The sequence below is a fragment of the Gambusia affinis genome, linkage group LG06 (assembly GCF_019740435.1).
Source record: "Gambusia affinis linkage group LG06, SWU_Gaff_1.0, whole genome shotgun sequence".
Taxonomy (NCBI): domain Eukaryota; kingdom Metazoa; phylum Chordata; class Actinopteri; order Cyprinodontiformes; family Poeciliidae; genus Gambusia; species Gambusia affinis.
Window position 1 is genome coordinate 23,157,839 of NC_057873.1, and position 24,960 is coordinate 23,182,798.

At 38.5% G+C, this 24,960-nt stretch overlaps 3 protein-coding genes across 8 annotated transcripts in view; 1 reads left to right on the forward strand and 2 right to left on the reverse strand.

The window, feature by feature from the left end:
* Positions 1 to 7,026, forward strand: part of stx1a (syntaxin 1A (brain)) — a 56,290-nt gene extending 49,264 nt beyond the window's left edge. The window contains exons 8-11 of one of the 6 annotated variants that reach the window (XR_006370917.1): positions 20 to 154; positions 1,958 to 1,995; positions 2,470 to 2,580; positions 4,044 to 4,056. Coding sequence is in view for 3 of the 6 variants with exons in the window: in XM_044120287.1 (XP_043976222.1) it covers positions 20 to 154; positions 2,470 to 2,580; positions 4,044 to 4,121 (324 nt within the window). In the remaining 3 variants the exon portion in view is untranslated. Of the gene's footprint in view, positions 1 to 19; positions 1,996 to 2,469; positions 2,847 to 4,043 lie in introns of those variants that run through there. The other 5 variants (XR_006370915.1, XM_044120287.1, XM_044120286.1 and 2 more) reach the window with 5 other exon arrangements.
* A 1,479-nt stretch (positions 7,027 to 8,505) lies between these two features.
* On the reverse strand, positions 8,506 to 11,796 carry LOC122832183 (caspase a-like). The gene is made up of 8 exons (XM_044118707.1): positions 11,668 to 11,796; positions 11,274 to 11,552; positions 11,104 to 11,192; positions 10,748 to 10,924; positions 9,861 to 10,095; positions 9,626 to 9,784; positions 9,394 to 9,503; positions 8,506 to 9,278 (listed from the first exon to the last, which is right to left on the reverse strand). The coding sequence occupies exons 1-8, from the start codon at positions 11,672 to 11,674 to the stop codon at positions 9,174 to 9,176; spliced, it is 1,161 nt and encodes a 386-aa protein (XP_043974642.1). The 5' UTR covers positions 11,675 to 11,796; the 3' UTR covers positions 8,506 to 9,173.
* Positions 11,797 to 14,662: 2,866 nt separating this feature from the next.
* On the reverse strand, positions 14,663 to 24,813 carry LOC122833071. Its single transcript, XM_044120370.1, has 18 exons — positions 24,745 to 24,813; positions 23,264 to 23,548; positions 22,962 to 23,039; positions 22,587 to 22,865; positions 21,618 to 21,706; positions 21,083 to 21,259; positions 20,751 to 20,985; positions 20,528 to 20,665; positions 20,334 to 20,443; positions 19,969 to 20,082; positions 17,950 to 17,989; positions 17,604 to 17,882; positions 17,077 to 17,165; positions 16,592 to 16,768; positions 15,590 to 15,824; positions 15,364 to 15,522; positions 15,182 to 15,291; positions 14,663 to 15,078 (listed from the first exon to the last, which is right to left on the reverse strand). Exons 1-18 carry the CDS (start codon positions 24,773 to 24,775, stop codon positions 14,974 to 14,976), a joined length of 2,730 nt encoding a protein of 909 aa, XP_043976305.1. The 5' UTR covers positions 24,776 to 24,813; the 3' UTR covers positions 14,663 to 14,973.
* Between the last annotated feature and the right edge of the window lie 147 nt (positions 24,814 to 24,960).

Consider the following 24,960-nt stretch of genomic DNA (forward strand, 5'->3'; position numbering starts at 1 on the left):
TGTCTCTATTAATCCTCAGATAATAATGGATAACATCACCCAACAAGCAATGAATGAGATCGAGACGCGGCACAACGAGATTATCAAGCTGGAAAACAGCATCAGGGAACTTCATGACATGTTCATGGATATGGCCATGTTGGTGGAGAGCCAGGTGAAAACCACACGCCTTCTCTCTGTCTCAAAAAGGCTCTTAAACGTTTTTTTTTCCTAATTTCGATTCTTTATTAATCTTCAGGAAGCTGCAGGTTTTAATTTGCGGACAATAAGTTCAGTCGTAGCATGTTTTCCATTTCCATCAGGTTCTCCATGCTGTGTGTCTTTGTACTATTTTGGGTCAGATCAGTTTTGGTTCAAGGGCAGTAGGCCTTTATTTATTCATTTTTAAAGTTGCTTGGATTTCAGGAGACAGGCTTTATCTGTGCAACTGCTGCATTCAAAAAAAAAACACCGTGTTGTTAAGGTTCTCAACTGTTGAAGAAATATAGAGCTTTTCAGGCTTTTACTTTTTATATTATCAAGCTAGAAGCATGGATAACTTCACACAATTACAAATGCTGTCTTGTGCAAACTGAGTGATTCAGGGAATCATTCAGACGCTAATCCAGAGTCGTAATTCCTTAGATCCTTACACACACATCAGTAATCCTTCGGTGCAGAGTTGTGTCTGCTGTCCTCAGTGAACTTCAGTCCTGCTGCTGCTGCTGCTGCCATGTCTGGCTGCAGGAGAGTGGGCTGAACTCCCCACAGAGATTACCCACTTCAGCAAATACCGCGCACAACATGGAGGGTTAAAGAAAAATGAAACGCATCGACATTTATTTAGATTTCTTGATGCCATTATTAGAACAAATATAGACGAGTGAAATTAAACATAATGGCAAAAACGCATTTCCACCTACGTGTCTCACAAGCATTCTTATCTGAAACAAACAAAAAAAAAAACAACAAGGAGATGATGTTAAACATTTACATTAATTAGAACAAAACATGCTTCCCAGACAAAGATTTTGACATGACGGGTATAAATTCTTAGGTGAGATGTGTTTGCATTTTGTCCATGGCAGTAGCGCTCATCAGCAACCTGGAGAGGAGACCTCAGAGTGACATTCCCCTTATGTTGCAATGTTTTAGACATTTCATTTCATTGTTCACCACTGAATTTCTGTCACCCCCAGAAGTCTGGTTTTATGCGCTTTTAGTCAGAACCTCACTATCGTACGTTTTCTGCTGTTTTACTGGAATATATCTGTGTTACACCGTTTGTTTTAAAACATTATTTCCCTTTCCACTGCTTTACATTTTTACCAGAATAAATACTGAAGTCATTTGATTGGTTATGTCACTTAAACATAATAATACATTTTGTTCCTAACACAGAACCCTGTGGTACCCCACAAGGCAACCTTTAGTGAATCTGAATGCATTTTATCTACACACCAATATCTATTTAGTGCAGTTGTTTTTCCAACCAAACGCCTTCCACCTAAAAATCATATCTCTACAAAATCGTCTTCTACATCAAGAGGTTTTGCTTAAACACATGTTGCTTACAATTTAATTCCCTATTATTTTTGTAATGTCTTTGTCTTCTATGCGCTGCAGTGCTTCCGTCGATGTAGTTACTAACTCTGAACAAACACTAAAAGTTAGTTATTAAGCTGCATTTGAAACATGAAGGGAGGTAGTGTTGTCTCGTGAAAGTCCCATCACCTCCTGTCAGTACATTTTCATAAGAAAATAAGGACAGCTGTTTTAACTCAAGGTAATTGCATGCTTGTGTATTAATATCCAAATTTTAATTTACTTTCCTCGTAGTTTGAGATCATTCTCAGATGAAAATGTAATTTTACCGTTTCAGCATTGCTCTCTTTCTGTCTGTCTGTCTCTCTGTCCACGACTCTGCTATCTCCTCTGTGTGTTCGCACAACCCTGTCACCACTGCAATGACTCTAAGCTCTAGACAACACAGAAAGCTCCTTCCAATAAAACAAGGTAATAAAAGTCTGTTCATAATTTTATTTTGTTGTGAATGAAATCTTTGTTTTTAAATTTGCATGCACGCTGTGCAGACTGGCTTTAAATTGGACTTTGTAATTGTTTTACGATCACAAACTTACAATAATTATATTTTGTTGTTAAAACCTTTTTATGTCTGAATCACAGCGAAGATTATTATTATTAGTTTTGAACTTCCCTCCAGTCTTGTGGATTATTAGTGTCTTGCCTGCAAACACAAGCCTGAAAATTAGACGGACTTCAATAAACCAGATATTTCCTTATTGGCCTATTTTCACACAAAAGATGTCGAGCAGTGATAAATACAGAACAATGTGACCGTGGTGGAGGAGGAGTGGAAACTACAAGGTGTGTGTGGTGCAGGAAAACAACAGGGCTCGGAACCACTGATCCATGTGATGCATTTGTGCTTTCACCAACACGTCCTCTGCCTTCCTGTTTTGTGTGCAGGGCGAACTGGTGAACAACGTCGAGCGGAGTGTTATGGGCGCTCAGGAATACGTGGAGGAAGCAAAGGAGCGCATCCCGAAATGCAAAAAGTTAAAAAAGGCCAGCAGACGGGTGACATACTTATCTCCTTTTCTTTCTCCTTCTCCTTCCCTTCACCTCCTCTCTCTCCCTACATCCACTCCTCCTGCTCCTGCCCACACACCTGGCCCCTTCTTTCTACTTCCTGTCTGTCTCCCACTCCTCCTCTCTCTAACTAACCTTCCTAGGGGGAAATGATAGACCGCATAGAGTACAATGTGGACCACTCGGTAGACTATGTGGAGAGGGCGGTATCAGACACTAAGAAGGCGGTTAAGTACCAGAGTAAAGCCCGGAGGGTGAGTGTCTGCGACGAGCACGCATGCGCAGCCAAAACGCTACTTCAGAAGCATTGCATGCCCACAGGGGAGCGGAGTGTTGGCTGTTGTCTGTGTGCATGGATGTTTACCTGTTGTACAGTTTGCTTGCAAAGTGTCCGTGTGTTGGGATTGGGTTGAACGCAAGTTGTGGCACCGACTGGAAGACGAGGCTGTGTTGACCTCTGGTGGTACCAACTCATTCACGATACTCTGTCTCTGCAGACATCTTTGGATTTTTACGTCCAGGGAAATACGGACGTCTAACTTAGAGATAACCACAAATTTAGGCTCTGCCTCTAAATCAATCAATGACCTCAGAGAGCATAATTACAGAAGTAAACAAAAGTGCGAGAAGTTTCTCATCTCTCATTCTCCTCGTGATACTTTTTATTTTGTACTTCTTCGTTGTGATTGGCCTCTAAATCATTCTGCATCTGCTTTATATCAATATTTACACACAGGTCCTTGCCGTGATACCCAAACAATTTGCTGTAGCAACGGATAAAGCAGCAAAGTTATACTTGCGTGTTAAAATCTCTCATCAGTCTCGTTAAAAATTGATCACTCAAAGTTTCAGTTTCCAGCAGTAATTTATCTGAAAGAGTCATTCTTCATCAAGCAGCTCTAATTGGACAGTTTTCCAGGAAGGAGTCTAATTTGTATATTAGCAAAATATAATTATTACATTGGAACTAGGCACTTATTTAATCAATTGTTAACTTCTTAGTGATCACAATAATATATTTTAAGGGTCAATGAAGTAAATAAACTTTTACATTTCTAAGTTTAAAAAAAAATCTAAAAGTTCTGCTAATTTTTCTCTCTTTTTTTTTAACCCAACTAGATTTTTTTTTTTTTTAAATGTCATTGAGAAAAAGAAATAATTGATGTTTGACCCTGAACCAAGCTTTACAGGAAACATCCAAACAAAGTCAAATTGAGCTTCTTTAACCAGTTTAACTGAGGAAGGTGAACGTCTGAAAGAAAATGGAACGATTCTGCCCCCTGCTGGTTAAAAATAGCACCAATCCGCTCCTTCTTTCTCTCCTTTTTTCCCCCTTTGTTTCTACCTTGTTTTTTCTGTTGCTCCTTTTGTTTTTTGCTAATTGTTTCTTTCTTTCTTACTTTTCCTGATGACCCTTAGTTGACACTTTGCTCTCTCTGTTCCCCATCCAGAAAATGATCCTGATAGGTGGTTGTGTCGCAGTGTGCCTCACCATCCTCATTGTTTCTCTTGCTGTCGGCCTCAGTTAGGACCCTGACACACACCGTTTGCTACTCTAGAAGTGGCTCAATAATTTAGCGTCACCATTGTAAATGAGCACTCAAACTCCGTGGGACTGATTAATATTGTCTATCTGTGTTATTTTATATTGCTCTTGCACATGTTGTGTTTCTTATTTTGCACATTTTCTGAAAATTACAAAATATTGCGTACTTTTCAAAATTGAGCATTTACTCTAATTATCACATGCATCTCTGAATAGTTCATGGACAACCAATCTTTTTCAAAACTTGTGGAAAGTTTTAAATATGCACCCTAAAAAACAGACTTTTTTAAGGGTGACGAAATCTAGTAAAACTATTTAAATTTTCAGCAAGCTCACACCAATGCAACATCTTTCCACTTCAGGTAGAGAAACTATTACCAGCAACAACTTCACCAGATCTCACTTTCGAAAAAGCCAACCTAACCCTTTAACTGCACTAGCGTAGCGTTGCTGTATGTCTTACCACAAAAACTCAATCAATTAGTTTTCCAATAATATATCTCCTTTTCTTCCTAAAATGCCATTTCAAGCTATCACAACAAGCAGTGGTTTAAAAAAAATCGGCACTTCATGTGGCTCAGACACTGAAGAAAATCACATATTGTCTGGAGACGCTCATTTAAATTTAATTTAATGTAGTAATCACCAGACATTTTCTACTTATATAATTAGCAAAAAACAACTTTTCATATCTGAGAAAATTCCCCCAAAAAAACGAACACAGTCTGGCTGCTGACTTCTCTAGAGTCGTTTGTTTCTGCTGTGGTAGCGAATGTTTCCTGTCTTTCCTCTGCTCCGAGTTGAAGCCGAGACTCAAGTTGTTATAATCACTCAAAAACTGCAGAAAGACGAAGCGCGTTGTGCTCAATCTGTCATTTTCTGTGTTGTCATTAGCAACCATACATCTGTTCCACATTTGAATCCTCTTCCTTATTGTCACAAAAGCAATCCAGTTAGCTTTGAAAATAGTATAAAGCCACTTTCTACTTATCTTACTTAGACTGCATCATTGCCCATATATGGTAATGGTATTTCCCTTTGGAGAGGCTCAACTCCAGGAAGTCTCTCCTGATACAAAATCAGGAGAGACAAATCCAAAGTAAATCATTATTTGTTTTGACAAAGGATAGAAAGGTCCATTTAAATCCATTTTTATTTAATATATTTAATGGCTTTGGCTTGAAAATATGATGCCGTTTTCCTTTTCAGTTCAGGACAGATTTGGAAGAAAGTTTAAAAGAAATGCATATAAATATGCTTGTTAAAATACATCATGACCATTTGCGTAAATGTTGCTTCGGCTCAGGCTATGCGAGGGAGACCCATATCAACAATTTGATCAACGTGCCATAAGAATTTGCACGGATCCACCAAAAGCATTTGGTCCATCACAGACATTAGGATCTGTCTTTTCGATTTAAAGATTGAACAACTAGTAGTAGTCAATTCTGTCATGAGAAATGCGCCAACTGAGAATAACTGTGATATAAGTTTTAGTCTTTAGTTCCTATCATTTAGCTCTTTTGCTAAATGAGAGACATGGTTAATTCAACTAAAGCTCAGATTAAAACAATCTGAGACATCTTGTTAATGTTTTGTCGGACACTGGTTGCTTATGAATTATATTTATTGAGATAGCGTTAAAAGCCTGTATTTCTACCACCAGAGGGAGCTAGAGCTGATTCTTGGTTTTAACTCTGCAGTGATCGTGTTTGTTGGATGTGTAAAACGCCACTAAGGCAGAGAGAACTCAACATGCTGTAACGTAAGAAGACGGCTTGATCTGATCTAATGTATTTATCTTGAAATACTCTATTAAATCAAGCAAACTCTAAAAAGTAAAATTCAACTTTGTTGCCGTGACGACAGTAGCTTTCATTTCAGCTGAATTTCCTCTCAAGAGGACAAAAACGTTTATAGCTTGCTGTAAATATTGCAGCACTCTTTTATTTACCTGCGTTTTCTGAAGAGTTGATTATAATTTTAAATGATAATTTTACGTTTCACTGAGTTCTCTCTGCCTGTAAAGCTTAACGTTGTCTTTAAGTTGTTGAACAAAATGCAGGAAGCAAATATCCAAACGTGAGCTTTTACAAATCCTTGTAATAGTTGCACTCCGAGAATTTCCTGAGATTATTTTATGTTATTAAATCCCACTTTTGTTTTCTGACTTCCACTCTGTTCAAATGTATTAAAGTTCTGTTCACACTGCTAACAGGTTTTCCTCTCTTTCCTGTCTGCTGCGTGGGATTTTTCTTCTTTTTTTATGTTATTATTCCTTTTTTTTAACTCTGTGTAGAAGAAAATCATGATTATTATATGCTGTGTGGTTTTGGGAATTGTCATTGCTTCCATAGTTGGAGGAACTCTATCTTAAACCTCAGCCGCTGTCACACACACACACCCAAATGAAAACAGGCAAAGCCAGTTCGTTCAGTATCCTGTATGAAAAACTACAATCCAGAATGGTGTTTCCCAACCCCGGTCCCCAGACCAAACTCCCCTGCGTCTTGCAAATGTTTTCCTTACGATAACACAACCGATTCTGAGGGTCGGTGTTGGAAACGACTGATCTGGAACGTGCTTAGCACACAGTGTGTCACATTACAGTATGATGCATTCTGCAAATAGTGTACAGGGCCAGAGGTGATCTCGCATGAGTTGCTATTTTGTAAACATGTGGTGCTGCAAATTGTTCATCTGGATGTTGTTAAAGGGTATGATGTTTCTGGAAATGGGACGTTATTCAATATTACATATTCTTAGTCATTCCAATTCGCCAACAAGACACTACTTTGTACTCTCTGTTTTGTGTTGTATAAGCAAAGTGACGGGTCACTCACCTGCAGTGTTTTACCTATTGATTTGTAGTTTTATATATATATATATATATATATATATATATATATATATATATATATATATATATATATATAGTAGACACATATATATATATATATATATATATATATATATATATATATACATTATGGTAGTTTCCTTCAAAGCCCTGCATGGTGAAGTGTTGTTCTGTGTTCAGATGCAAGGTGGGGGGGGGACCAGAAAAAGAAAACTAACCATGTACAGACGTAAATGTTTTTGCTTGTTGAATCCTCACACTGCCAAATTTCTTTGTTTTCCAATTTATATGTGCACAGCTGAAGCAGTTAAACTGTTTCTTTTCTTTTCTTTTTTTGAGTTTATTTCTGATCTTGCTGGTGTGGCTCTCTGTATGTATGCATGTATGTTTAAGAACACATGTTCTGTTGCTCCTTGGACCGTCGAGTCAAGCTGGAGTGTAGCCACCCGTGTCTTGATTTTTATATATATACAAAGCTCTCTAACACTGCCAGTCAGTTCATCTAAGCTAAGCAGAGTCTCGCCTACTTAAATAAGAAATATATTTCTGCTTAATTTACGTGAACTTTAAACAGCGCGTTTTATTTTCTCTGGCTACTTCTTTTATTCCCCGATTATTCGATGACAGTATGATCAGACAGTCAGAGAGGCCCTCATTCGTTTTTATGGACACATTTGCAAACTGCAACCGTGTTGCCTACTCAGTGTGTTGCCTTTCTGTTGTATTGTGTTAAACTGGTTTTCTTTGTTTTGTACTTGTTTTTGTTTTTTTCTGTTTTCAAGTAAAGTCTATTTGGAAAATGACCTGGAGATGTTGTGTTTTGATTAGCAGAAGAACTTTCGGGTCGGTGGGGAACAACACATCCTCCCTCCATATTCATCTGACACTCTGGTCCATGCAAGTAATACATTGCACTAGAATAGTGTTAAAAGGTTCATTTCAGTAACTCAGTCCTGTTAAACCCACTATGTAGACTCATTACACAGATGGATGTTTTCAAGTCTTTTTTTTTTAACTAGTGATGAAGATTTTTCACTTAAAGCGAATGAAAATGTGACATTTATGATTAGAATGTTTGATCAGACCAAAGATATATGCACAGATGCCGTCATATTAAAAGGTATGTTTAACATGAGCTTAAAGATTATTTTTAAAGATTAGAAACAAACTTCATCAAAATGCTTGTTTTAATTCATTGAAGGTGGATTCACTGAATTCACTGAATACTGATTTTTTTTTATATTTGAGTGTTTTGTTAAACACTGTAAAAATGAGCTTTTATGATGAGCAGAGTTGATAAACATGAAGAGGCTCCAGATGACGGAGCGGTTGGTCTTGCAGCTTCCTCTGGACTCCAGTGACTCGCATGTGGGTCAGAGATTTGAGGCGTGGCTCGGCTGATTGGGTTTGAATGACGGAATAAGCAGTTTTGCTCAGGACAGAGTTTGGCTGGAAGGTGAAAACGGCCATGAATATGTGTTGAGGGCCCAAAGAGACAGGAGACAGGTTGGTAATATAGACAACCTTTACTAAGTCAGAAATTGGATTAGTCTCAGTGGAAGAGAAAGTACTCAAACAATTTACTTATGTAAAAGCACCACATTAACATTTTTACTTGAAAGTTAAAAAAACCCAAAAAAACTGGCTTTTAAAAATACTAAAGTATTAAAAGTGAAAGTACTTGCTGAATGCATTATCTAATCGTTAATAAAACATCACTAAGTGTACCTGTTGTATTTAATTTTAATACATCAGTGATGTGCCATTTAATGAACAATGCCGCAGATAAAGCAGGATTTTATTGTGTTTACTCTCTGTGACATAATTTAGATTTAGATTTACATGCAGCCACTACATGTGATCTATATTACATCTTGGCAAAATGGGCTGGAGGTTATGAAACCACGTTTTCTCAGGGGTTTTTAAATGTTCTTTTTGATTATTTGTTATCCACAGTTACTTAAAATATATATATTTCTCTGCAGGACAGTAAAGTCAAGCTCATAACTTCCCCTGCAAAATAAAAATGGGGCCAATTTCCAGTTTAAGTACAAACTATTAGGTAAATAGCAGCCTTATGGCACCACTATTATGTTCACAGATAGAACATTAAAAAGAAAACATTAAAAAAAGAAAAGTAAGGGTTAGCTTAACAACAGATCAAACACTGTTGTCTCAGTGGCCAGGAAAAAGGTAGAAGCGCCTGGTTAGAGTGCATCTGTCTTTTGTTGGCATTTGTCTTTTGGTTGCATCAGGAAAATCTTCGAAGCGCTGCATGACCTGCAGGATGGAAACAGACATAAAAATGACTCTTTCCACTCCGTTCTCTCTTTTCTTTTTTTTTTTTTAGGGTTTCCAACATTGTGTCATCTGAGAAACAAAGAAAAAAAAATACTTTTCTGAAAAGCTCATCAATGTCATCCTGGTGGGAGCAGGTGTTGAAGACTTCAACAATGTACTGAATCAGGAAGGAGCCCAAATCCTCTCTTCTGTATGAGACGGTATCTGTAAAAAACAAACAAAATAATAAACAAAAAACAGTTGTCTTACATGCAGATACTAATTTCTGACTGTGATCTAAAAACAAACAAACATGTGCATCTAGTTGATTTAAGACACAAACGGACCAGGCGTGCTCGACAGGAGGGAGATGAAGTCCTTTTCCTTGTGAACGTATCGAAGGGAGTCTTCAACGATGCTACCAGGAGAGGCTGGTTGGTGCGTCGCCTCGTCGGACACCACGCTGGATCCCGCGCTGTCGCTGACAATGGTATGTCCTTCCCTTTCTGCAGCAAACGAGCGACAATTACACCTGGATCTGAGCCAAGCTGCAGTCTCAAACTCAGGGTGAAGGACGGCCACCTCCTCTGCAGGCCTGGATGATGATGACCTTGGGTTTGTCCGTCAGTGCGGGGCATTTTTGTGGGCCGAGATATGCGTAGATTTTGTCGACGGCGAATTCGTCTGGCTTGTCTTGTCTGTGGTCGACTCCGAGTACCAAACCCCGCTTTCCGTGAGACATGAGCACCACAAACACGCTGTCGGTTTCTTTCAGTTTGGGGTGTGTTGTGAAGTCACGCAGGGCCTTTTCAATGTCCTGTTGGAAAACGAACATCAGCCAGTGTTTTATGAACTCATACAATAGATGAGACATCTTAGGTAGAACAGTCCTCATTTCCTGGTATGTAGAATAAAATGACTCGTTTTTCATCCTCATAACTTTCTGTTACGTTCAATCGTGAAAGTGAGAGTCGGACCTGAAAGTGAACGCCGTGATTTTAAACCACAGCTGAATCAAGTTGAGACAAGTGCAGTAAGTTTCACCTGACAGCACTGCAGCGTTCAAGGAACCTGGCTTTTGATTGTGCAGCCATGCACATCCACAAAAGTTTAGCTTTTCACATAAAATGTCTTTAAAACGTGCCTAGAAAAAGGTTTTGATTGAATAAGAGTTACAATTTATGACTTTCGTTACAGTGTACTACATTTTTCATGCATTTTAGCTGCTGAAATGTTACTGCTGCTTAATGCAAGGTTCACAATTTTGCTGCTTCACATTTAAAAAGAATACCTATTTTAATATTTTGTTGTGCATTTTGAGGTTTTCCAAATTATGGAACAAACCAAAAGTAACGTTAAGAAAGGTTTGCTTTGCCCAGAGTGTCTTATAACCTTTACGTTTTGTAGCTTTTGCATTTGGATCTATTTTATAAAAGCAAAGACGTTTCAAAAACAGAAGTGTAAAATACCTTTGCTGTGAGGTCGTTGTACTTCACCACCTCGTACTGCAGGGATCTGAGCAGATTCAACATGTTCTCCTCGTCTTTCTCCGCTCCCTTTCTGGTTAAGCCGTCGTCAGTAAAGTTTCTGTTGGTGATCAAAAGGGCCACGCGACTTTTCAGATTCTTTTCGGACACTTTGTAAATCTGTATAAACAAGAAACGGTGCAAGAATACAGGATTAAATAAAACATTTTACAAACAACGATTTTACTTGTGATTGTACAATCGACAGCTTGTCATTGAAAATACTCCCTGTACTACTAGTTTGACAGTTATTTATGTCAGGTAAATAGAATATTTAGATATTGATTGTAAAACTTTACATCTGGATCATTCATTTTTTTCGTCCTCTCAGAGTCAGTCACGGGGATGAGTTTGTTTGACCAGGTTCTCTGTGTCGGAGGAGCTGCATCTGAGAGAAAAACACAACATTTGCCTTACAGTTATTATTTTTATCCTTCATAACAACACAAGGCTTTCCTTGCAGTCTCACCCGGTTGGTCTTGTGAATCAGGGAACAGCTCGGAGTGCAGCATTTCGTCTCTGGTTTTAATGTGGTCGATCAGCATCTTGCTGGCTCTGGTGCCCTTCTTCCTCACAATGTCGACGAGGCAGCGCGCCATGTCTGCTTTGGTGGTGTTGTCCTCAAGCACAGACTCCACCTCGCCATCGTTCAACAAGCGATCCTCCAAAAGGTCGTCCAGGAGCTGCTTGAGCATCGACTTTGACACCTTCTCCACAAATTTGCTGCGGACTTTGAAAAGTTCCTTATCTGCAGTAAAAAAAAAAAAAAAAAAAAAAAAAAAACAGCTGTGAAAATCCTGACAAGAACGTAGAAAAGAAACAAGCAGTGAATAAATCCTAAATCCTAAATCCTGAAGCCTTACCTGCCATTGCTCAGAATTGAGGAGACAAATGGCTCTGAATGTTACAGATGTGTGGGTCTGTGTGAGAGTGTGTGTTGAGGAACTCGGTCTGCTTGTAAAGGCAGGGTGAGACAGCTGTTTGAGTTGCACGGTTCCTTGGAAGCTCATTATTATACCAACTACATGTTCTGACTCGCTGATATTGTTCTGAAGATGTGAAACCTGAGGACCGTAATGAACCCAGTTGTGTAATCTGGCTAAGTAATATTCACAGAAAGTAAAGAAAAACCTGTAATAATCTTTAACCTGGTTAAAGATCTTTATAGAGCTACATGCGTTCTAGGTTTTCACTTTCTGCTGATCACATGCACATCCGCTAAAGCTCCTTTTTCACTCTGAACATACAGATCAAATGTCATCATAACCTGACGTAACTGTTTGCGTTTCTTCATGTGCATCGCTAACAGGTCCTGCAAAAGACATTCATACCTCTTCAAGCTTTTGTAACACTTTGCTACATTGCAGCTATAAACTTTGATGTATTTTAAGTGGGTTTTGATGATGCAGGTCAACACAAGGCAGTGCATAATTGTCACTTTGAAGGAAAGAGATACGTTTTTCAAATATATCTATATATATTTTATTAACACTTCAAAACTTTGATCTTGAGTTTTACTTTAATCTAGGATTTGTCAGTTATTGCTTTTTATATCCCTATCATTTATTTTAGGTTTACAACTTTTTGCAGTTTTGAATTGAACGCTAATGTATAGCTGCCTTTTCTGATTTTCATGTGTTTTTCTTTTTAATTGTTATTCCTTGCACTTTACAATTCCCCACTGTACTTTAAATCACATTAAAATACTTTGAGTTGTAACGTGTCAAAATGTGAAACGTTTACAGAACTATGCTTTTATTTTATGTTTTTAAAACTGTCACCATGTCTGAAAGTACGGTGCTGTCAGAGACAGCAGAAAGGTCTTAATGCATGAAGATCCGTCAAGTTTTATGCATTCAGTATAAAAAGATTACGACCAGTCAGACCAAAAGAATTTGCAGATGACTAAGAGGTATTCACACATGTTGAGTATTTGCATGTTATTGCAGGTTCAGAAAGAGATACCAGAAGTATTTGTTTTTTTAGAAAACGTCTGGATAATGTGCTCAGTGTTTTGTTTTTCAGTTTCATTCCTCCTGTATCAAAGTTTTCTGTGCTGCTCGGTGAATATTTAGCCTGTCCCAACACGTGCACTTATACGCTTTCATATTTCCCCTGCAGCCAGCACTCGCTTCCCACGTCTCTCATGTTTACACCGGTAAACGACAGATGTGCTTCGTGGCTATCCGTGCACGCTGCAGTACACGAACCTAATTTAGAAAGAGAGAAAAAGACGCTTTTTTGTTTTTGTCTACATTTGCAAAATTATAGTGAATAAATAAATTTTTCTAAAGCCTCCAGATTGTTTTGGGAGCTGTCAAAATTAATTGAGAAATTTTTTTTTTCTGAATTTTCACTTCGCGCACAAGTGATTTTAATATCCTATTACACAACTCAGTTCAGTGATTGTTATCGGTAATACAGAGGTTACAAGAACAGCATTTCGTATGAGCACTGATTGGGAGTCTCTCAAAATGTAGAAATGCTTACCAATATTTTTGCCAATCTGAAAATCCTTTCAGAAAATAATCGTAAGAGTATTTTGCTTTGGGTTAGTTTTAAAGCAATATTTCCATGTATTTGTGCAGAAAGCAGGCTGAGGAGCTAAAATGAGCGACGTCTCTGTAGTCATGCTGCTAAAGATTTATGTTTGTTTTCCTTGCAGCTGGGATCCGATCTTGGCAGAGCGCCTTTCATTGTGTTGGTCCGTCCTGTTACGAGGTAACCTCACCACTGCTGAATCAAAGCTGCTCCTTTTCTTCAGACGTCACCGATAAGCATGATCTACTAATCCTGACAAAATTTAATTGAACTAGGTTGAATCAGACGTGTTTGCCTTGTAAAGAATATATATATATATATATATATATATATATATATATATATATATATATATATATATATATATATATATATATATATATATATATATATATATATATATATATATATATTACCCCTGTCTTCAATATCAAGAAGTAAATGATAATATTATTTTAGGCTTTGTCTGCTGGGAAATTCACTTATTCGAGTTAGAGGAGAACTTGCTCAAAGAGTTGAAGTTTCACCGAAAGTCGCACAGATTTGGCAAAAGCACAACGGCTGTGTGTTTACTGTCCTTCTGAAACGGGTTGATTAAAGATCAAGTTATGCAGAACTTTTTTTTTTTTTTGCAAAGATGTGAGGCAGCAGGTCATTACTCTGGTGATTTCAAGGATGTTGTAGTTTTAAAAGCTGTCATCACTTGTAATGTCACAGCATGTTGTCCAGTTTTCAGATACGGCACCAATTTGTTTGCAACATCAATTTTGTATTCTCGTCACTATTTTGAATATTACATATGGGATCTTTTGCAGTCTTTCACAGGGTTTTTTTTTTTTTTTTAACTTACCCACCTCCTTTAAGTCGGGAGCATTCAGAGAAAGGAAGCAGCGTTGTTTTTGATGATTTCTTTGTTCAATCAAAACATTAGCAGCTTGTTTTTTTTTCCCACATTTCTTCTTAATGACTGAAGCATGTCTATTCACACTACTGGTACAACCAGTTTGGCAGCCTCTCTGACTCTGCATGGGTACATGTATTCATATGTTGACCTATTTCCATTTGACTGAATGTCCAACCCATCTGGTTTTTTAATGTACCTTATTAAAGGAATTTGTTTTTCAAATTCAATTACCAAAACTTGAACTCTTCTTTAATCAATAGATCTACCTGCACTTGTGAGACAGTTTTGTACACAAAACAACTTCGGTACTTAATGCAGTTTAACTCTGCTATATTATTGTACTTGGAGACGTACGGCAGGATAAGGACGTGTTTAGAGGAGCTGTATGTTGTAGAAATATGAATAACACCATGTTTTTCTTCAAATGTTTATTCTTTATTTTAAGCACAGTATAAAAAAAATTGTCTAAAGTGAATGAAACTGAATCCAATTAAAGTAAATATGCACTCCTTAGTAAAATAATCCAATCACCCACAGTCTAAAAAACAATTAAAAGAATAAACAAGATTAAAAGCCCGACACCTTGTTATGCCTACATGTAGAGTTTTATATAAAGATACACATAAGGAGTATTTTAAAGGCACAATTCAGTGTGACACAGTGGTTTGTCAAACAGTAAATGTTATTAATGTTAGCTTCACAAATTTACCAAAGGTTGGCTGTCTCAGTGGCCTGGAAAAAGGTAGAAGCGCTTCGTTAGAGTGCATCTGTCTTTTGTTGGCATTTGTCTTTTGGTTGCATCAGGAAACTCCTCAAAGCGCTGCATGACCTGCAGAGTTCAGTGAAAAATAAAGAGAGTGACTCGTTTCTGAACGTGTTTACTCTATTTCCTGTCTTTACACACTCTATTTCCTGATCCCTAAGACTCGTACCTTCCTGAAAAGCTCATCGATGTCGTCCTCGTGGGAGCAGGTGTTGAAGACCTCCGTGATGTACTGAATCAGGAAGGAGCCCAAATCCTCTCTTCTGTAGGAGACGGTGTCTGTAAGGAGCCACAGTTTTCTTGAACAAGTTGAGAAAAAAACGTCATTGTGGACTTAAAAGGCAAACCTACCCGGAGTGCTGGACAGGAGGGAGATGAAGTCCTTTTCTTTGTGGACATATCGGAGAGCATCGCCAACAATCTTGCTGCCTACATTAGCAGGAAGTTGCTGCGACACGTCATCAGAGACCACCGAAGCGCTGTCACTGACTATCACGGATCCACCCGTCTCTGTCACCAACAGGGACAAGATTAAACCGGGATTAGGTCGTCCCAAACCAGGACAGGTAGTGCTCACCTCCTCTGCAGGCCTGGATGACGATGATCTTGGGTTTGTTCATCAAGGCGGGACATTCCTGGGGACCCAGGTGTTTGTAAATGTTGTCGACGGGGAATTCATCTGGTTTTTCCTCGCTGTGGTTGACCCCAAGGACATATTCGCGTTTCCCATGAGACATGATCACCACAAACACGCTGTCGGTGTCCCTCAGCTTTGGATGCTCTGCGAAAGCGTGCAGAACCTCATTGATCCTCTGCGCAAAATGAAAATGGAGAAAGTTCAGTCACAGCACAATGAGGAGAGTGTGCAAGATGTCAACGTTGAAACAGATTTCCTGATTAAACGTCTTCTGTTGGTTAGCTCTTCACACAAATTGTACAAATATACGTTCTCGTTATTCAAAACAAAATTTCTTGTCATGTTAAGTATTTATTTTTCTGCTACCTAGACAACCACAACAACTAGAGGTGAACTTTGCTCATTGCTTATGCAACTTTCAGTCATTTTTCAATCGTAAAAGATGATTCTGTGACTTAGAATCGAAGGTTTGTGCTCTGATTTTGTTGAGATGTGCTAAACGGCAGCAGATTTGTCATGCAAAAGCGTTATCAGTCATCAGACGTACTGTGATGCAAAAATATTAATACTTCAGATTTTTTACATTGCACAAACTTTTGGAGTATTTTACTATAGTTTTGCATGATAGATTGAAACAAAGTTGCTGGGGTTTATTTTCAGATAAAAGTTCTGAAAGTTTGGTATGTATTCCTGTAGAGATTACGTAATAGAGTAAAAATTAAATGTAGAGATTATTTATTTCACCAATTCTGAAATATTTGATTGTTTTTGTCAAACTTAAAGCTGGGAGTGCCAGAAATAGCCAGACCCCCCAAAACATCACGATGGTTTTGGCAGCAGGAACTAACTTTTATCCCGATTGTTAAATATTAAGTTGGGAAAAGATGCTTTCAATGCAACTAACGTAAGAAAAAAGAAAGTTAAAAAAGGCCAATTTAATACCTGTGCAGTGAGGTCGTTGTGCTTCACCACCTCATATCCCAGGGATCTCAGCAGTTTCTCCATGTTCTCCTCGTCTTTCTCGGCTCCCTTCCTGGTTAATCTCTCGTTAGCAAAGTTTCTATTGGTGATTAAAAGGGCCACACGACTTCTGAGGGACTCATCTGACACGGCGTAAACCTGAAATATCAAACGAGACACAAATAAACATCGGAAAGAGTAAATAGTATTGAGAATGTGAAGTTTAAGCAGCATTTATCTGGTTTGGGGAGAACTTAAATAAAATCATAAGGTCTTTTATTCTCTGACTGCGTCTTTTCAAACAAAATTGTGTCGTCTAATTGTTATTTTTGTCTGTTTACTTTCACAACAGAGGACTGTAAGCTGAAAACTTAGCAACTGCTCATTCAAAACGCCCTCTGTGAAGTAAAAGCGGTATAACTCGTGTTGAATAAATCAGAGTAAATCAAGAGTTGAGCTCAGGTTACATCTCTGGAGTTCCGCTTCTCGTTCCAGAAGGAGTCGGTCGTGGTGACGAGGGAGTTTGACCAGGCGGGCTGGTTCTGAGGAGCTGGAACTGAGAGGGGAAAAAAGCATCTCTAGTTATCACAACTGGAAAGTTTTGTGTGTGTGTGTGTGTGTGTGTGTGTGTGTGTGAGAGTTTGTTTCTAATATCTTGTGGGGACCATTTTCCTGACACATACCACGTTGTGGGGACCCACTGCTCTTTATGGGGACCAAAGCCTGGTCCCCACAAGGGGAAACGTTGTTTTTGGGTCAGGGGTCAGATTTCGGACTAAGATGTGAATTGAGTTTTGGTTAGGGTTACGTATGTAATGGGTAGGGTTAGGATAAGGGTAAGGGTAAAGTTTAGGCTGTAGAAATGAATGGAAGTCAATGGAAGGTCCCCACAAAGATGTGTGTGTGTGTGCGCGCGTGCGTGCGTGTGCGTGTGTGTGTTTGCATCCATTTGACATCACAGTCTTTGTGATAAAGGATTTCACTTTGCTCTCACCTGGCATTGGCTTACAGGTGAGGCCGAGTTCGGAGTAAAGAGTAGGGTCTCTGTTTTCAAGGTGTTCGATCATCTTCCTGCTGGCTTTGTCCCCTTTCTTCCTCACCATGTCGATGAGGCAGCGGGCCATGTCCGCTTTCCCCGTGTTGTCCTCCAGCACAGAGTCAGTCTCCCCATCGTTCAACAAGCGGTCTTCCAACAGGTCGTCCAGCAGCTGCTTGATTAAAGCTTTGGAGACTTTTTCCACAAATCTCCCTCTCACTCTGGCGAGCTCCTTGTCTGCAGAGAAAACCAGGATGTGGAAAATACAGACAAGGGTTTAAATCTGCGGTTGCTCGAACCTTACCAGCCATCAACCTGGAGGTGAACGTCCTGTCTTCTGATAGCTGAAGATTGGTGTGTGTGTACAAAGGAAGTGTTCATGCTTTCAAAGCCCTGTTGAGTTCCAGGTAACTGGTTGGAAGCTCGTTCAACTAGTATATCCTTGTCAAGTTTGTCTCCGAGGCTGTCATTCACTCAGACCTGAAATCATGCTAATTATGCTAACAATTATTTACTCACAAGTGTTTCAGAGGTCATAAACCCTTTGTAACTGTTTTCCTTACACAGTTTGGAAAACCTTGCAGTCAAACTTTAATGGATGTTAGGATTCACATCAGTAATTGTGTGCATATCTGCTAAAAGTGATGCTTTGCCTAAGAATACCAGGCTGTACATCAATTGCTTGTTGCCACTGATAATGAAAATAGAAGTGTTTTCTGTTTTGTTTCTCTTACTTGGAATTTCTAAGAGTGTTTGGCTTTTAACTCTTTGAAGTCAGGTTGTCAGACAGGATCCCACAAAAGGCAGTAATGGCGATGAAGAGTACGTGTGTAAAACGAAGAAAATGATATGGAGTGAATGTCAAAATAACCTTTGTATGTTGATGTTGCCTTTGAGCAATTTGTTTTTGTCCAGTCTGGAATAATCTTTCAACCCGTAACGCTGACAAATGTTAAAAACAAGAAATAGGTGCGTGGATAATCTATAACACCGGCAACTAAGGTAACGCTGCCAAACGTGCCTCCATTCATCAGTGATTAATTTTTGATTAAATAACTGTCTAGGCTCGGTAAAGTGGTGTCACTGAATAAAAATCACCTTTGCTAAAACATGTTGTCTCTCATAGGAGACAACATGTTCATGTTATTAAATCGACAAGACATGGAGTTTGCATGTTCTCCCTGTGCATCATGGGTTCTCTCCGGGTTCTCCGGCTTCCTCCCACAGTCCAAAAATAATTGGGCTCTCTAAATTCTCCCTAGGTGTGAGTGTGTGTGTGAATGGTTGTGTGTCCTGTTTGTCTCTGTGTTGCCCTGCGACAGACTGGCGACCTGTCCAGGGTGAACCCGCCTCTCACCCGGGACGCAGCTGGGGATTGGAACCAGCAACCCTCTTGACCCCATTAGGGAAGAAGGGTGTAAGAAAATGGATGGATGGATGGACAAAAACATGCACAAATTACTAAAGGTTTATTTTTTTTGTACTGTTGTAACCATTAAACAATCTCCCCTTCAGTTCAGTGGAGATACATTGTTGATGTCACAATTATAAAATAACTTGCAATTAAGTATTGGTAAAGATCAATGTAATTTTCACAGGTGGCGGTGCGTTGTTGTTAGCAGCTGCTGAAAGTAACTAAACAAGTTACTCTTAATGTAACTTAGTTACTTTCCAAGCCAAGTAATCAGTAATCTAACTAAGTTACTTTTCCAAGGAGTAATCAGTAATCCGATGAAAGTTACTTTTTCAAAGTAACTATGCCATCACTGTTTGTAACCTTACTTTGGGATAAATTCTGTATTCATTAGTATTAACGCATTTTACGTAAATACTCTTCGCACAGATCTTCAAGATGTACCTGCGCTCTATAACTACATGATGTTTGCAGTGAAATGGCGGGACATTTGGTTAACCCTTGACAACCCACCATAAAAGACAAATTAAAAAATTATTTATATGTATCAAATCAAATTTTATTTGTACAGCACATTTCAGCAGCAAGGCATTTCAAAGTGCTTTACATAATAAACACAAAAATAAAGTCATGCAACAGAATCAACAATCAGAACATTATATTAAGTGCCATCATTAAATTAGTGATTGATTATGTTTCAAACGATATTCTAAACAGGTGGGTTTTTAGTCGAGATTTAAAGGAAGTCAGTATTGTATTTATATATTTGGGTCAAAGATGTCTTTAGTAAATACATAATATATTGACTTCTATCAAAAAGTGGTGGAATCTTTATATGATACAGATTCTCTTAATTTGAAATAAAGAAAGTTCCACATTTTCACTGGTGCTGCAGATGTGACATCAGTGATTGTTGTGCAGGAGGCCTTGAAAGAGGTAGAATTTCTTTGTCAGGGTGCATCTGTCAATTGTTGGCATCTGGAGTTTCTCACGGCTCTTAAACTCTTCAACATGCCGCTGGACCTGTGGAGTTGAAATGGTGTAAACAGTTAGTAAAAGTTTCATGAACCAATCAGCATCATCATTATTACTGGTTATGTACACTGTCTATGCTTCATTTTGCAAAGTCTTTGAAATAAATAATTTAATTTGAGTATTTTCAAGATCTGAATAAGTTCTACATTCGCATCCATCCATCCATCCATCCATCTTTTAAATATTTTATAGTTGAAGCCTAATCTTCACCGCGAACAGAACTCATGGCTTTTTTATACCTTCCTGAAAAGCTCATAAATGTGTTTCTTGTACGACTCTGGGGTGAAAACCTTCACAATGTATTGGATGAGGAGAGACCCATAATCTGGTTGTCTGTACGACACGGTGTCTGTAGAAAGATGAGCAGGGATTAAAAAGTAATGAAGTAACATCCATTGCAATAAATTATTCTAAAGTCTCACTTTAAACCCACCAGGTGTGCAGGAAAGAAGAGAAATGAAGTTTTTCTCTATGTGAACAAATTGAAGCTTGTCTGCTTCCAGATCCTCCGATTGTAGAACATGATCCGCTGTGTTTGGACCGTCGTTAACCAGAACGCTTCCTCCTTGTTCTGAAGCATATAAAAGTCAAACAGGTGAGACCATTATATCAACTCACAGTGAGCTTTAGTATCTGCAGCTGCAGATCTGAATCACCTCCTCTGCAGGCCTGTATGATGATGACCTTTGGTTTGTCTCTTAGCTCTGGACAGCTCTTAGAGCCCAAGTGTTTGAAAATGTTGTTGATTGGAAATTCATCTGGTTGGTCTTTTTTCCAATCAGCCCCAAGAATTTTCCGAAGCTTCCCATGAGACATGAGAACCACAAACACGCTGTCAGTGTGTTTTAGTTTGGGATGTTTAGTGAAGTCAATTAAAGCCTCATCAATCGCCTGGAAGAAGACAGAAAATCATGTCACCAGTTATTAAATTAATTAATCAGTCAGATGATAATATGTTTCATTTAATCTCTCATCTAGAATAAAATACCTTTCCAGTGAGGTTTGTGTATTTCACCACCTCATATCCCAGATTAGAAAGCAGTTTCTCCATGTTCTCCTCGTCTTTCTCTGCTCCCCTTCTGTTCATTGATTTCTCAGAAAACTTGATATTAGTGATCAGCAGAGCAACACGGTTCCTAAAGGAAGTTTGTGTCACAGGATAGACCTGAGAGAAGAATTGAGAAAGAGGTAAAGAAACAAAAAATGAACGTTGATTTTAAAAAAAACAGTTTGCTGTAGCCAGATGCAAAGGACATGTAAAGTTAAGGTTATTAATTTTCATGTCATGTTTACATTATTCAAAATTAGTTTCACTTGGCCAACAGCACAGTGAGAAAAATATTAACAAAATCAACCCCAAAATAAAATAAATTAATATTTCATTATATGTAAAGATATATATAAATTTGGTAATAAATCCAATATAACAAAACAAAAACACAACTCACCTTCAGGGTTTCTGTATTTACAATGTTCTTTTTTAATCAAAAGTAACGTCTCATTCAGTTCAACGTATTACTGACCTCTGGATCGTTCTCTTTGGACTTCCAGAACTCTTCCACGCTGGAGACTGAAGGAGTTGATCCACTCTGATCCACTGGGCCTGCTGCAGCTAATGATAAATAGAAATGTGTTGGTTTGAAAGAATCATTTACATTACATTTACTAGAGCACATTTATGACTGCATTATATATTATCAACACTCATTGGGTCAAAGATGTCTTTAGTAAATACATAATATATTGACTTCTATCAGAAAGTGGTGGAATCTTTATATGATACAGATTCTCTTAATTTGAAATAAAGAAAGTTTCACTGGTGCTGTAGCGCCCCCTGGAGAGGTCATAGAAAATGTCAGGTTATTTTCCTTTTCATTGAAGATAATATTCTTTAATATTGCTGTGTTATTTTTACTTGAAAAACACAACTAATAAAAAAACCCCAAATAATTATGTATTGGATTTTAAAAAAATCCCATCTCGCAACAGAAAATGAACTTGTATTCCTATTTCCACTTCTGAAAGGAGCACATAATGTGAAAAAGGATCATTTTCTACTACCCAAATTTCCAAGGATAAACTCAACAGCTCAAGGAGAAATTGTGGATAAAACTGGAATGATTACATCACCAGACTGGCAGCATTTCAGATATTGAAAACAACAAACTAATGAACAATTATCGACATCGACTTATATAAAATGCTTCTATCATTATACATTTTTCAGCCACGTCGTCCAGCCCTGAATGTACTTCAATTAAAAACCAGAATGCCACATATTGGTGACTGTTGTATATGTGCTTGCTTCTGTGTGTGTTGAGAACTGTAAGAACAAATTATCCTGCATTGCAACCTCAGAAAAATGCTTAGCTCCGTCCTTAGCACCTGCAGCAAAACATCTCTGGAGTCGCCACTGGCATAACTCAACATCCACTATGATTATTACACAGAATCATAAACCCTTTGTTATTATTCTAATAGCCATAATTAACCTTCCAGTATCTCATAAACTTTGTGAGACAGGTTGTTCATTTTCTTCAGGCTCTCCAGCAGGTGTTTGGCTGTAGCTTGACCTGGCTTCTTTTTTCTCTTCCACTTCAGCAGCATTTTCTGCTTCCGCATGGTCACACTTTTCTCTGATTCCTCAAGGTCATCCACGTCTTTGGTTTCCAAGCCTAAGTAGATGGCGACCTGCTTCCACTCCATCCCAAGCTGCTCGGCGACCTGCAGAAGCTGCATCTCTGACAAGTCTTGGCTCTGATTCACTCCATCTGAAGAAACAGACAAAAAAAGAAAAGGTACGTTACTGTGGACAGAGCTATGGTTGGAGTTGTCTGACGAGTTTTCAGTGGGGTAAGCAAATTTACCCAGTTTGTCCTCGTGTCGGGCTTTTTTACAAGCCGTTTCCTCTTCTCCCTCTTCTTCTCTTCTCCTTTTATCAGCTGCTTGAGAGATGAAATAGCAGGTACTAATAGAGGTGCAAACTAAAGAGGTGGCTAAAAGACAGTAGTTGTTTTTTTTTTTACAACTTTTTTTAAATGCACTCAAGCTAAAGTCTGGACTTTTCATAACAATATAAGTTGAAATTGTGACCCTGTAATAAAAGAGTATGTTTTTCTAAGGCGTCTTCAATATGCAGCGCTGCCCATCCATGTATAGCAACATTTACCTGTCTGAGAAGACTGAGTGCTGGACAAACCCAGAAGTTTGAAAAGATTTTGATCTTTTCTTTCCAGGTAACCAATCATCTTCTCGCAGGTCTCGGCTCCTTTTTTAATCACCGCGTCAATGAGAGCGCGTGCCTTATTAGCTCGGGTGCGGTTCTCCTCCAGGATTGAATCCTTCTCTTCATAATTAAGCAAGTGATCTTTTAAACATAAATCTAAGAGTTGATTAATCATTGCATCAGACACTCGTTGGATAAATTCATCTCTCACTCCCTCAAGTTCTTTATCTGGAATTGGAAAGAAATAATAATGGGTCATAAGCTGTTTTAATTATTTAAATAAAGTAGAAAAATCTGGTGCAAATGTAAGTAAGGAAGACATTTCTTTTACAGTTTTAAGATCGTAAAATCTTTCTTTAGATACTCTTCACAGTTGCACAACACGTTTCCTACTTACTCCCTCCATTATTGATGCACTGTTCTCCCTTTAACTTACATGATTCTATTGATTTTAATTCCCGATATCCTGACACCCATCTGCTTTTACACTTTTATTGACGTCAATATAATTTTGGTTATATTCAGGGGTCTTATGAGGAACTCTGTCCGCCTGAAAAAATACTCATTTGTTTATATTAAAGGTTAAATGGCAGATTTATACACTGCGTTGTTCTACTTTTCTGGTAACTACTATCATATTAAAAAGCAACAATGTTTTTGCTCCAAATGTAACGTCTGCTCAAGCTTTAATGATTCCTGCCCAGGATTTGTTCTTAACAAATTCATTTTCAAAATGTCATCAACTGGAACATCTGTGACCCATCATAGAGCGCAGGTACGTCTTGACGAAAAGCGAGAAGAAGAGTATTTACGTAAACTGCGTAAATACTGATACATCTGGGATTGTAAACTTTATTACCATCGCATTGACGGAAAAAATAGAATGCATTACTTTGTGTTTGACTCTGAAAACTGTTTGACGGACCATCGCACTCAATGTCTAGCTGTCGTTAAAATATGAAACACATCTGTGTCCGTTTAATAAATCGTTAAACGATTAAGGAATGTTTCTAAGTGCTCTGGTAGTTTTTAACGCTGTTTTGAATGTTTCTGCCACCTCTTCATTACAGTCATATCTCACTTATAATAAAATGTAACCCTCAACTGGCCAGGACCACACTGGTGACAGATTATGATTGCCAGAATAATTTGTGACCTTATTAGGATCAATTCTGTATCAGTATTTACGCAATTTACTCTCGTTCTCGTTGATCTTCAAGACGTACCTGCGCTCTATCGCCCCCTCCGGTCATAGAAAATAATGGATCACAGAATTTGATGCTCCCGCTTTCCAACTCAAAAGCAGACAGTCTCTCAAAAGACTTCTCCAAGTTCTTTCTACTTCCTCAGTAGCTCTTTACATGTATACAATGTATCAACGGGACCTCGTTTCCCAGTAATATTTAGCGTTTCCATCTCCGTACCAGCTCTGTTATCCGCCGCAGCTCGCTCCATTTCGCCGCGGTGCCGACAGTTGCTCCTGATGCAATATGGTTTTGAAACTACATGACGTTTACAGTGAAATGGCGGGACTGTTGGTTAACCCTTGACAACCTACGGAGCCCCCTAGGGGACATGGGGAATTTTTTTTCTTTTGCGTTCCCTCGCAAAAACTTTTGCGTTCCCTCGCAAAACTGTAC